General features: G+C 39.2%; 1 protein-coding gene across 1 annotated transcript in view; it reads right to left on the minus strand.

The window, feature by feature from the left end:
* Window positions 1–4,949: 4,949 nt before the first annotated feature.
* The window catches only part of LOC141140454 (uncharacterized), a 71,824-nt gene continuing 64,238 nt past the window's right edge, over window positions 4,950–12,535 (minus strand). Inside the window, exons 4-5 of the mRNA XM_073627661.1 lie at window positions 11,446–11,612; window positions 4,950–11,363 (exon numbers count right to left, since the gene is read on the minus strand). Coding sequence (XP_073483762.1) covers window positions 6,399–11,363; window positions 11,446–11,612 — 5,132 coding nt within the window. The 3' untranslated portion in view covers window positions 4,950–6,398. The remainder of the gene's footprint in view (window positions 11,364–11,445; window positions 11,613–12,535) is intronic.

Raw genomic sequence — 12,535 nt, forward strand, 5'->3', positions numbered from 1 at the left:
GTCTTGCATACACACTGTCACACAAATCTTGTCAGAAATTCCGAACGCCAAGACCGCTGTGACGTACAACACATACGACGAGCCGAGAAAAATTAAGTTCAATAGCCAGTGCGGCACTTTTGCTTGATTCTGAGTATGCGTGGAACTTTGTGCGTCGGAATTGTGTACACGCGATCGGAATTTACAAGAACGGATTTTGTGGTCGGAAAATTTGAGATCCAGATCTCAAATTTTGTGTGACGGAAATTCCGATGGAAAATGTCCAATGGAGCCTACACACGGTCAGAATTTCCGACAACAAGCTCCCATTGAGCATTTTCCGTTGGAAAATCTGACCGTGTGTTTGGGGCATTAGTGTAGCTATTGCAACTAACAAATTGAAGTCAAAGTCTAATTCACAGTGCAAGCAGTTACAGCAACATTTTTAGGGATAAAGATTTTACATGAATTAATAAAAGCTGATCATTGTCGGCACCCTTGTCAGTGGTAATTGGTTTGTCTCAACACTCTAAACTGATACATTTGCAGGACAGCTTGTCCTGTTAAAAATAACAGATTTCCTGGCTGGATGACCAGATGAAAAGAAAGAAAGCCTAAAAAAGTATTGCTAGGCTGCCATAGGCGTGCGCAGCCTTTTGCATTAGGATGTGCACCCCAAAGCTTATGTGTGTGTGTATGTATATATATATATATATATATATATTTACACTATATTACCAAAAATATTGGGACGCCTGCCTTTACATGCACATGAACTTTAATGGCATTCCAGTCTTAGTCCGTATGGTTCAATATTGAGTTGGCCCACCCTTTGCAGCTATAACAGCTTCAACTCTTCTGGGAAGGCTGTCCACAAGGTTTAGGAGTGTGTCTATGGGAATGTTTGACCATTCTTCCAGAAGCGCATTTGTGAGGTCAGACACTGATGTTGGATGAGAAGGCCTGGCTCGAAGTCTCCACACTAATGTGAAGGCCAGTCAAAGTTCCTCCACCCCAAACTCACTCATCCTTGTCTTTATGGGCCTTGCTTTGCACACTGGTCCAAATCATTTGGTGGAGGGGGGATTATGGTGTGGGGAGTTTTTCAGGGGTTGGGCTTGGCCCCTTAGTTCCAGTGAAGGGAACTCTTAAGGTGTCAGAATACCAAGACAATTTCATGCTCCCAACTTTGTGGGAACAGTTTGTGGATGGCCGCTTCCTGTTCCAACATGACTGTGCACCAGTGAACAAAGCAGGGTCCATAAAGATATGGACTTAGCAAGGGTGGTGGAAAATTAACTTCAAGTGCAAAAATTCACATTATAATAGTAACTAAAACACATAGAATTTAATGTAACAATCTAAAAAAGAAAAATTCCAAAGTGCTATAATGGTGTGAACCTCCTAACTAAAAAGTTGCTGCACTTGAAGTTAATTTGTATTGCAATTATCTGTAGAGGGGTTTCTACCATCCCTGCTAAGTTTTAAAAAAATGTTTATGTCTTAATCTTATGTTGATGTGTATTACATGTGAAATCACATATCACTGCACTTGAAGTTAATCTGTATGGCAAATTTCTATAGCCGGGGTTTCCACCATCCCTGCTAAGCTGAATTTTTAATGTCTTTTTTTCAGTCTGATGTGTATTATATATGACGTTACATATCACAGAGACTGCTACTGTGGTAATATTGAAGTTTATTGAGCTTTCCATACATTAGAGGGTTCATCATTGTTAAAGTTGTTGATTAGTAAGTTAGCGCTACACTTTTTTTTTTTCGTGGTGTGGGAAAACGAACAGTGCTTAGCAGCAAGCCTTTTACTGATACTTTTTTATTTTACCTCAAGTAGGTTATTGTAAATAGTAGTGTGGTGATTACCTATTATACTAAAGATTGGCATGTTGCATTAATAAACATCAACAGATTTCAGCATTTCACCAGGCCGCCCCCCCCCCCCATGGACACTGTGCCTGTTTGTGGAGTTCATCTCCCCATCCCTACACTCAGTGCACTGATTGGCAGCACTCATGGGCACTGATTGGTTGGCACTGATAGGCAACATTGATAGGCAGCGCTGATGGGCACTGATTGGCACTGATAGGTGGCAATGATAGATTGCATTGGTTGGCACTGATTGGCAGCACTGACAAGTAGCACTGATTGGCACTGACAGGTGGCATTGGTTGGCAGTGATTGGCACTGACAGGTGGCCCTGATAGGTGGCATTGGTTGGCACTGGCAGGTGGCCCTGATAGGTGATATTGGTTGGCACTGACAGGTGGCTCTGATAGGTGGCATTGGTTGGCATTGATTGGTACTGACATCTGACATTGATTGGCACTGATAGAGGAGAGGGAGAGTTTCACATTGAGCAGATCACCAGGCTTGTAAGAGCCACTAAGTGCCTTAAACTGTCATGTAATGTCACTGCTTGCAGAGACCAGCTGTCAAAACTTGGCGGTGATGTCGGGGGTGGGTGGGACCGAACAGCTATCATACACCAGCCAATGGGATAGGAGCTGGGCGGGCAGCTCTGTGTATGTGGCTCTGCCCCCTTTCTATCAGCTATCAACCACCAGCCAATGATTGAGCTGCTTAAGAAAGGGGTGGAGCCACATACACGAAGCAGCCCGCCCAGCCCCTATCCCCTTGGCTAGTGTATGACAGCTGATAGAAAGGGGCGGAGCCACATACATGAAGTGGCCAGCCTAGCCCCTATCCCATTGGCTGGTGTATGATAGCTGTTTGGTACCGCCCACCCTGACATCACCACCAAGTTTTGACAGCTGGTCTCTGCAAACAGTGACATTACATGACAGTTTAACGCACTTAGTGGTTCTTAGCCTGGCGATCTGCTCAATGTGAAAGCGCCATACACGCTCTTGCAGCATTTCACAGGAGAACTCGGGAGACAGCCAGCATGCAACTACACTAATAGGGGGTGATTAGGGTGTGCCCACCACACCCAGCACACCCCGTGCACACGCCTATGTAGGCTCCAATATTATAAATGTTTGCTTTTGGGTTTATACCACTTTAAAACATTATTAAAATCATTGCTTCCCTTCTAACAGAAGTTTAACCACTTCCGGACCGCGCACGCCGATATACATCCCAACTTTGAAGAGGAATATCAGTGTTATGGCAGCAGCTAGCTGCCATAACTCCAGTATCCTTTTCTTCGGCCGGCAGTGCGGTTTCCGATAATGGTGGTCTCTGCGGCGGATTTGCCACGAGATCACTTTTATCAGCGGCGGGAGAGGAGCCCCCCTCCCGCCATGCTCCAGTGCCCTCCGCCGCTTACCGGAGCCATCGGCAGCGGCAGGGGCGATCAGATCCTCTTCCTTGCTGGGTATGGAGACGAGTGAGGGGAAGATGGCCCCCATCCGTTTCCATACCGTTGCAGGGCAGAAGCAACGTTAAAATGTGTATACACTACTCCTCCACTGCTCCTGCCCATTGAAATGAATGGGCACCGCTGTGGAAGCACCTGCAAAGCGCCTTGGCAGCGGTGCTACATGGGCGCATTTAACCCTTTATTCGGCCGCTAGTGGGGGTTAAAAGCGATTAATTGAACCTGATTTACTAAAGGCAAATAGGGTGTTCATTTTACAAAGAAATTACCCCTTTGTTTTGTGAATGTGGTGAAAAACCACTTTGCAAAAGAATACTCAATCAGGTGCAAGGAAAGTAAACAAACAGTATTTTGTTTGCACATGATTGGGTGATGAAAGTCAGTAGAGCTTCACTTCATTTACTATCCTATAGGTAAATTACAAAATATAGATTCCCATGTAAAGTGAAAAATAGCTAACCCAAACATTATGGGTTTGATTTATAAGACAAATGTTATTTTTCTAACTACAAATAGGCTGTTCACTTTGCAAGGGAATTTTCTCCAGAGCTCAGTGAGTTGAAATTCTGCTGACTTCCATCATCCAATCATGTGCAACTTATTTCTCTACATATCATTGGTTATTTTTTGAAAAGTGAGTTTCACAACATTTACTGAGGTGATGATAATTTGCTTGCAAAGTACAAGTTCTTGTGCAAAAAAATGAAAAGCCTATTTGTGTTAACATAGTTACATAGTAGGTGAGGTTGAAAAAAGACACAAGTCCATCAAGTCCAACCTATGTGTGTGATTATATGTCAGTATTACATTGTATATCCCTGTATGTTGCGGTCATTCAGGTGATTATCTAATAGTTTCTTGAAGCTATCGATGCTCCCCGCTGAGACCACCATCTGTGAAAGGGAATTCCACATCCTTGCCGCTCTTACAGTAAAGAACCCTCTACGTAGTTTAAGGTTAAACCTCTTTTCTTCTAATTTTAATGAGTGGCCACGAGTCTTGTTAAACTCTCTTCTGCGAAAAAGTTTTATTTCTATTGTAGGGTCACCAGTACGGTATTTGTATATTGAAATCATATTCTGTCTCAAGCGTCTCTTCTCCAGAGAGAATACGTTCAGTGCTCGCAACCTTTCTTCATAACTAGGATCCTCCAGACCCTTTATTTTTTGCCCTTCTTTGTACTCGCTCCATTTCCAGTACATCCTTCCTGAGGACTGGTGCCCAGAACTGGACAGCATACTCTAGGTGTGGCCGGACCAGAGTCTTGTAGAGTGGGAGAATTATCGTTTTATCTCTGGAGTTGATCCCCCTTTTAATGCATGCCAATATTCTGTTTGCTTTGTTAGCAGCAGCTTGGCATTGCATGCCATTGCTGAGCCTATCATCTGCTAGGATGCCAAGGTCCTTTTCCATCCTAGATTCCCCCAGAGGTTCTCCCCCCAGTGTATAGATTGATTTACATTAAGTAAATCAATCTCAAAGAGTGCATGTGTTCTACATAGTGAGCAGTCAGGTATTTTCATACAATGTCACAATAATGACAGGAGACTTTGATTGGCTCCTTTTTATACCTTTCCTTTTTTGTACTTCAATGCACAATGGTGACACAAAGTGAAGAAAATAAATTTATTAGTAATATTATCATAACACATGCCAATGTATGTGTTGACACAAGACATACATCTCTTCTTAGAGAAAGTAAATATACTATTTATGAAGTTACAATATATAGTACAAAATTACAAAATATGGTACATTTGGTTTTCTAGTGATACATTTATATTTCAAAGAAACATTTTACATTTGATATGTATCCAAGAGAATGATACATAACATGAAACATAATATAATAAAAGCAGTTTATTAAGTGACTTAAATATAGCTTAACATTTCTGAGCCACAAAAGCATCTTTTTTCAAAACAAATTAGGGACAGGTCCTTTAAACAGAAAGTAATTCAAAATATTGTTATGATAGTCATGTTGGTTAGGAAACTAAAAAAGTCAAATGTGTATTATGTTTATTGTGCAGCAAACCATAGTATCCAATTAGAAATCTTCTTTCTTCAACTGGAATAAATTATTAAATGAAACTGGACAATAGGTGTTTGTAAGATTTCCCTGGACTAAAATAGCCACACTATGAAAAATGTTTCTAAGGCAAATATTACAGGAGTGCTGTAATCTTTCCATCAGAAATATCTATTTTGGGGTTTCTGTGTTAAATTGTGTGAGAGCCTCTCTGTCCTTTTGGTCACTAATGCTGCATTAACTAGACTGAGGTATAAATTTAGTGGCTGCATCGGCTTTAATGAAATACATATATTTTATACATTCTGCAGGTTTCCTATTCCTGCTCTGTTACCATAAGATTGGTGTAAAAGTTCTGATATCACAAAGATGGTTCAGTATTGGAATACTCATTAAAGGAAGGACCGCCTTGGAACTGTGGCAAAATTACAAAAAGGGTGACAATCTATTTTAATGTAAGGTCCCTGACCACTTTGTGGTCTTTCTGCTTCAAGTGAGAAAATATACCACTCCATTGAACAATCATCATATAACAATCACCTATTTGATTAAATATTTCTCTGCCCTGATCAATAATGATTGACAATGCTTGGATGACACAGATGACCACACATTTATATTGTCCAATTAACGACACTATTGGTGATGTTATTATGACCAATTCGTTCAACTGGCTTTTAGGCCAAGTAGCTGACTACTGATTTATGACCTACTTCAGTAATAGTATAAAAATACAGAAGAAAGCAACTACCTTACAATTGTATATTTTCATTGTTTTCAAAATATTTATATTTATATATATGTCAACAAAGTATAGAGAGAGATACAAACATGACATTGTGAAACACTTACATTTTCAAGCATAATAACCTATGATGTTTTACCTAAAATTTCCCTTACTATCCAATGAATGTTTTTTTTTTTTTAAAGTATTAGTAACATCAACTTTATCATTAGTCTGTACTTGACTAACTAATGCAGTTGCTTTTTACATTTTACATTACATTGGACAATATAAATATTTAAGAAAACTTATGATTTGCCTAGATTTGTGGGAGAGATGTCAAAGGAGACATCAGGAATAGAGAACATATTTTCAGAAAAGATGGAGGAAAACTTTGACTGAAAGTTGTCCTTTTTTAGTGGTGAAGTAAGGTCTACATCTATGTTAGCAGGAGGCACGTCAATATTTATATCTTCACCTGGTTCCTCTGTTTGCCCAGAGAAAGGTTTTTTCGACTTTGGAGGATTTACTTGTACAGATGGTAAATGTATATCCAAGGTGGAATCATTTTGATAACTTTGCATGTTTGGTGCTGATATTTTAAGGTCATTTCTCATTTGTGGAATGCTAGTATCTATAGTAGGGCCTTCCGTTTGACCTGGGAATGGTTTCTTCCACTTTGGCTCATTAACATTTATAGATGGGTAAACTGCATCTATATCCATACCATCTAATCCATCATGTGTCAGCTTTGGACCAGAAATATTGACATTTGGGGCTTTTATTTTCGGTGCTCTGATATTAGCAGAGGTTGGTTCCATTGTGAAGTCAGGTACACTTATTTGAGGTGTGGAAATCTTCAAACCTGGTGCTTTCATTTTACTGTTAGGTATTTCAATTCCAGGATCAGATACATTAGCAGAAGGTAATGAGATATTTCCTTCTGTGTTTTCTATTGTTAACTTTGGAGCTTTTGCTTGAACACTTGGTACATTGATTGCACTTTCCAGCTCTGGAACCCGAACTTTCAAATCCGCCTCTGGAGTTTTAAATTTTGGAGCTTTTACACTAATACTTGGCAAACTTGTATTCATCTCTGGGCTTTGCACTTCCATGCTAGCTTTTGGCAATGATGCATCAGGTGCTTTAAGTTTAAAATCAAAGTCCTCTGAACGAGATTTTCCAAAGGTTGGCATTTTAAATTTTGGCATAGTCATCTTTTTATCTGAAGTCTTAAGACTGACATTGGGTGCACTAACATTCATATTAGGTAATGTAGCACTGCCTTGTACTTTTGGAATATAAGGGGCATCCATATTTGCAGAATTAAAGCCTAAATCAGCATCTGGTATGTTACCCTTAGGGTGAAATATACGCAAAGATGGCAATTTGAATTTGGATTCTTTGACTTCTACACTCGGTGCTCCTATCTTTACATCTTTGTTTCCTAGAGAACTTTGAGGTATTGTAATGTTTGGATTTTTGACATTGCTCCCTGCATTTATATCAGTTCCTTTCATGTTTAACTGTGGAGCATTTAAATCAACTTTTGGGGGATTCAAAGATCCATCTACTTCTAAATCTGGAGTCTGGACATTTGGACCTGTCACTTGAAAAGATGGCATTTTTAACTTTGATGCTTTAAACTGTACATCTGGACCTTTAACATCAGGGCTAGGTAGATTTACATCCACTTCTGGAGTTTTGAAGGATCCATTAACGTCTATATTTGGAGCTTCAACCTTTGAACCAGGCATGTGGAAGGAAGGCATTTGAAATTCTGGTAATTTAAATTTAGGGGTATTTACATTTATGCTTGGGTCTTTAACATTAATTTGAGGAGCATTAATATCTACTTGAGGACCCTTTACAGATGCATCAACCTCAGGAATTTGGACCTTTGGAACAGATGTTTGAAAAGAAGGTAGCTGAAATGAAGGCATTTTAAATTTGGGTGCATTTATCTTTGCATCTGGGGCTGGAATATCAAAGTTAGGACCGTCAACATTCACTTTTGGGGTATTTAAAGAACCACCAAGTCCTAACTCCTTGCTTTCAACATTAACTTTTGGTGTTTTTATCTGAGCTTCTGGAACATTAACATTAACTTTGGGTGCCTTTAAATCAGGGTGTGCAGATTTTAGAGACCCATCAACATCTATATCTGGAGTTGCAACCTTTGGGCTAGACATTTGCAAAGATGGAATCTTAAATGAGGGCATTTTAAATTTTGGAACATTTACATTTGCATCTGGACCTTTGACATCAATTCCGGGTGCTTTTATATCGAAATCTGGAGCTTTTACAGATGCATCAATATCTGGAGTTTGGACCTTGGAACCTGACATTTGGAAAGATGGCATCTGGAATGAGGGCATTTTAAATTTGGGTGCATTTATCTTTGCATCAAAATTAGGACCATCAACATTCACTTTTGGGGCATTTAAGGAACCACCCACTTCTAACTCATTGCTTTCAATATTCATTTTTGGTGTTTTTATCTGAGTTTCTGGAACATTAACATTAACTTTGGGTGCATTTACATCAAAGTGTCCAGATTTTAGAGACCCATCAACATCTATGTCTGGAGTTGCAACCTTTGGACTAGACATTTGGAAAGATGGAAAATGGAATGAGGGCATTTTAAATTTTGGAACATTTACATTTGCATCTGGACCTTTAACGTTAATTTCAGGTGCTTGTATATCTAATTCTGGAGCTTTTACAGATGCATCTGAAGTTTGGATCTTGGGACCTGACATTTGGAAAGATGGCATCTGAAGTGATGGCAGCTTTATTTTGGGGGCATTTAGATTTGTTTCTGGACTTTTAACATTCATTTCAGGTGCATTCATTTCTACTTCTGGACTTTTTAAAGATGGATCAATATCTATGTTAGGGCTTTTTACACTTGAGCCTTTCATCTGAAATGAAGGAAAATTCAATGATGGTTTTTTAAACTTTGGGGCACTTAGATCTGTTTCAGGACCTTTTATGTTTATCTGAGGTGCATTGACATCTAATTTTGGAGCAGACAAAGAAGCATCAGCATTTACATCAGGGGCATTAATGTTTGGCCCTGACATCTGGAAAGAGGGCATTTTCATTTTTGGAGTATTGATGTTGAAAGAAGGCATTTTAAGTTTGGGACCCTTCACATCTGCTTCTGGAAGCTCAATGTTGGCCTCTGGACTTGAAATATCCCCCTTTAGTTTTGGACCTGACACATTCATGCTAGGTGTATTTACATCCAGTTTGGGCCCCTTTAAATCTAGTGTTCCAGTTTTAACATGTGGAGCTTTTAGATTGAGCTCAGCATCTGGAAATCCTTTTTTGCTCCCAAACAAGTTAAATGAAGGCATTTTAAACTTTGGCTTTATATCTGCTTTTGGAACTTCAAGGTTCACATCTTGAGATTTAAGTGTTGGCATTTTTATTCCACCTTTAGGCAGATCAACATTAACATCTGGGCTGTTCAGTTTTGGAATATTTATATCAGCTTTTGGAAGATCAACATTGACTTCTGGACCATTCAGTTTTGGAATATTTATATTAGCTTTTGGGAGGTCAACACTGACTTCTGGGCCTTTCAGTTTCGGAGCCTTTAAATCTAATTTAGGTAAATCAAGATTAACATCTGGTCCTTTTAGTTTGGGAGTTTTTATATTAGCCTTTGGAAAGTCAACGTTAACCTCTGGGCCTTTTAGTTTTGGAGTATTCAAATCTAATTTTGGTAAATCTGCTTTTACTTCTGGACTCTTTAACTTTCCCTTGCTTATGCCTACTTTGGGGAGGTCTATATTTACGTCTGGCGTTTTCAGTTGTGCAATGTTGATATCTGCTTTTGGAAGGTCAATGTTCATATTTGGACCTTTGATCTTTGGCATTTGAAGATCAGTTTTAGGAAGATCAACAGTCACATTTGGACTTTTAATCTTTGGAGTTTTTAAGTCAGCTTGAGGTAAGTCAACAGTCACATCTGGACCCGTAAATTTTGGCATTTGTGTTTTACTCTTGGGAAAACCGACATTTACATTTGGAATTCTAATGTCAGAAATATTTACATCTGCACCTTTTGGAACATGGATATCAGTTTTAGGAAGATCAATATTCCCATCCACACCTCTCAATTTTGGTATTTTAGGATTTGGTAAGTTAACATTCATACCAGAAAAGTCTGTACTTTTAACTCCAATTTTAGGTAAATCTGCATTTATTTCTGGTCCTTTCAGTTGTGGGCTGTTTACATCTAGATCAGGAAGATCCACATTGACATCTGGACCTCTTACCATGTTGATGCCTGCTTTAGGAAGGTCAATATTCACTTCTGGACCTTTCTGTTTAGGAACGTGTATATCAGCTTTTGGAAGGCCAACATTTACTGCTGTACTTTGCAGCTTTGGTGAGCTTATATTTGCATCAGGTAACTTAGCACCTTTCACGCCAATTTTTGGAAGGTCCACATTAAATTGTGGTCCCTTTAATTTGGGGCCCTCTATGTCAGATTTGATTGAGCCTATACTAGCTTTTGGTAAATCAACATTTACTTCCGACCCTTTCAGTTTTGGACTTGTAATGTCTTCTTTTGCACCTTTAAACTTTGGAGCTTGTATGTCTATTTTTGGGAGAGCCATATTAACATCAGGAACTTGAACATTTGGCATATTAGCTTCATATTCTGGAGCCTCTTGAACTGATTTTTTAGAATGAAAAAGGTTAAGTGAAGGTACTTTAAACTTTGGCCCTTTAACATTTGGTTCAGCTACCTCTACCTCAGGGTTTTTCACTTTGCCTGATACAGTTGGTGCTGTTAGTTCCACATCTGGAGCCTTTATTTTTCCATCTATTTCTGCTTTAGGAAACTTCACACTGGGGAGATTTACATCAACATCAAGATTCTGTTTTTGTGAAATGTTAACTGAAGGTGTTTTTAAACCTATATCTAAGTTTGGTGCATTGTTTTGTTTACCTGAAATATTAACAGATGGCATCTGAATTTGTGATCGATCTCCTTTACTTGGGGAACCTTTCATACTGATGTGTGGTGTACTGATTTCTCCAAGTATTTCAGGAGTGGAGAGTCCTGAAGATGGAGCCTCAGACAAATTATCTGATGATGAACTATATGAATTCAATTTGTAGCTTGGTGTTGTGGATTTAAACTGTCCACCACGTGTGCCTGTCTTGGACAAATCTTGCATAGAAACTGAACCTTTAAGGTATCGACGTATCTTATTGTTGAAAAGATCATCATATGCTGTAGGTTTAATTGCCTATAAAAAAAGGTAAAATACACATTAATTGTTCAGTTAGGCATAACAATTATATGGTACTGAAAAAGGTGGATGACCTTACCACATTTTCTGTTCTCATAGTGTATGGGCTGGATTGAGGGAGTGAGAAATCACTTTTTGTATGCAGTTGTAGACCAGCTTTGTAAGGTTCTGCAGCTTTCAGGATATTAAGCACTTCTGCCTTGTGTAGATTATCAAAAAAAATGGTTGCTCCAAAAAGCTCATCACCTGGAAAAAGTTACAAACGTTTAAACATTAGCAGAAAAACAATACAAATGTCTCTGAGATATCAAAGAGGTGCACTCTCTAAAATTCAGTATAGCAAACTGCAAGTCAGTTTGTGTACAATAGCATGATTGTCTTACTAGGAGAACAGACCCATATCAGTTTAGGAGATGTTAGTACAAACTAGTCTAATAAAGTGTTTGTAGCTCCACAGCTCCTAAATAATAATTGTTAATACTATACAGGAGTTACAATATGATTCAGAACAAGAGGGATCATGGGGCCCTGCTCATTAAAGCTTGCAATCTAAAAGGGAGGGTCAATTGATACAAAATGCAATAACTGTGGGGGATAAGCTGATGGAGAAAAAAGTTCAGTTGTTAGGTATATATGCAGGATAGGAATGTCTAAAGTGATGGGTTTTCAAGGACCGTCTAAAGGTGGATAGAGTAGGAGATAGGCAGACAGACAAGGGTTAGGAGTACCAGACGATGGGATAGACTCTGGAGGAGTCCTGTAGGTGAACAGGGGGGAAGCTAGAGAGCAGGAGGTCCTGGGAGAAGTGAAGAGAATAGTTTGGTTGATATTTTGAAACAAGGTTAGGGATGTAGCTCAAGGCAAGGAGTTGTGAATGGCTTTGTAAGTTGTTAGAATTTAGCATTTTATTTGCTGGATGAACAGAAGCCAGTGGAGGGATTGAAAGAGAGGGGTAGCAGGCACCAAACTGTTGGTAAGGTAGATGAGTCTGGCAGCAGTGTTTATGATGGACTGAAGGAGGATAGCCTAAGTAAAGGTAAGCCAAAGAGGAGGGAGTTGCAATAGTTGAGACAAGAGAACCAGGGAGTGAATTAGAACCTTTGTGGTGTCATTGGTTAGGAAGGGGCATATTCTGGAGATGCTAAGGAGGTTGAGGTGAGAAAATTCGA

This window comes from Aquarana catesbeiana, linkage group LG04 (assembly GCF_042186555.1).
Source record: "Aquarana catesbeiana isolate 2022-GZ linkage group LG04, ASM4218655v1, whole genome shotgun sequence".
NCBI lineage: Eukaryota > Metazoa > Chordata > Amphibia > Anura > Ranidae > Aquarana > Aquarana catesbeiana.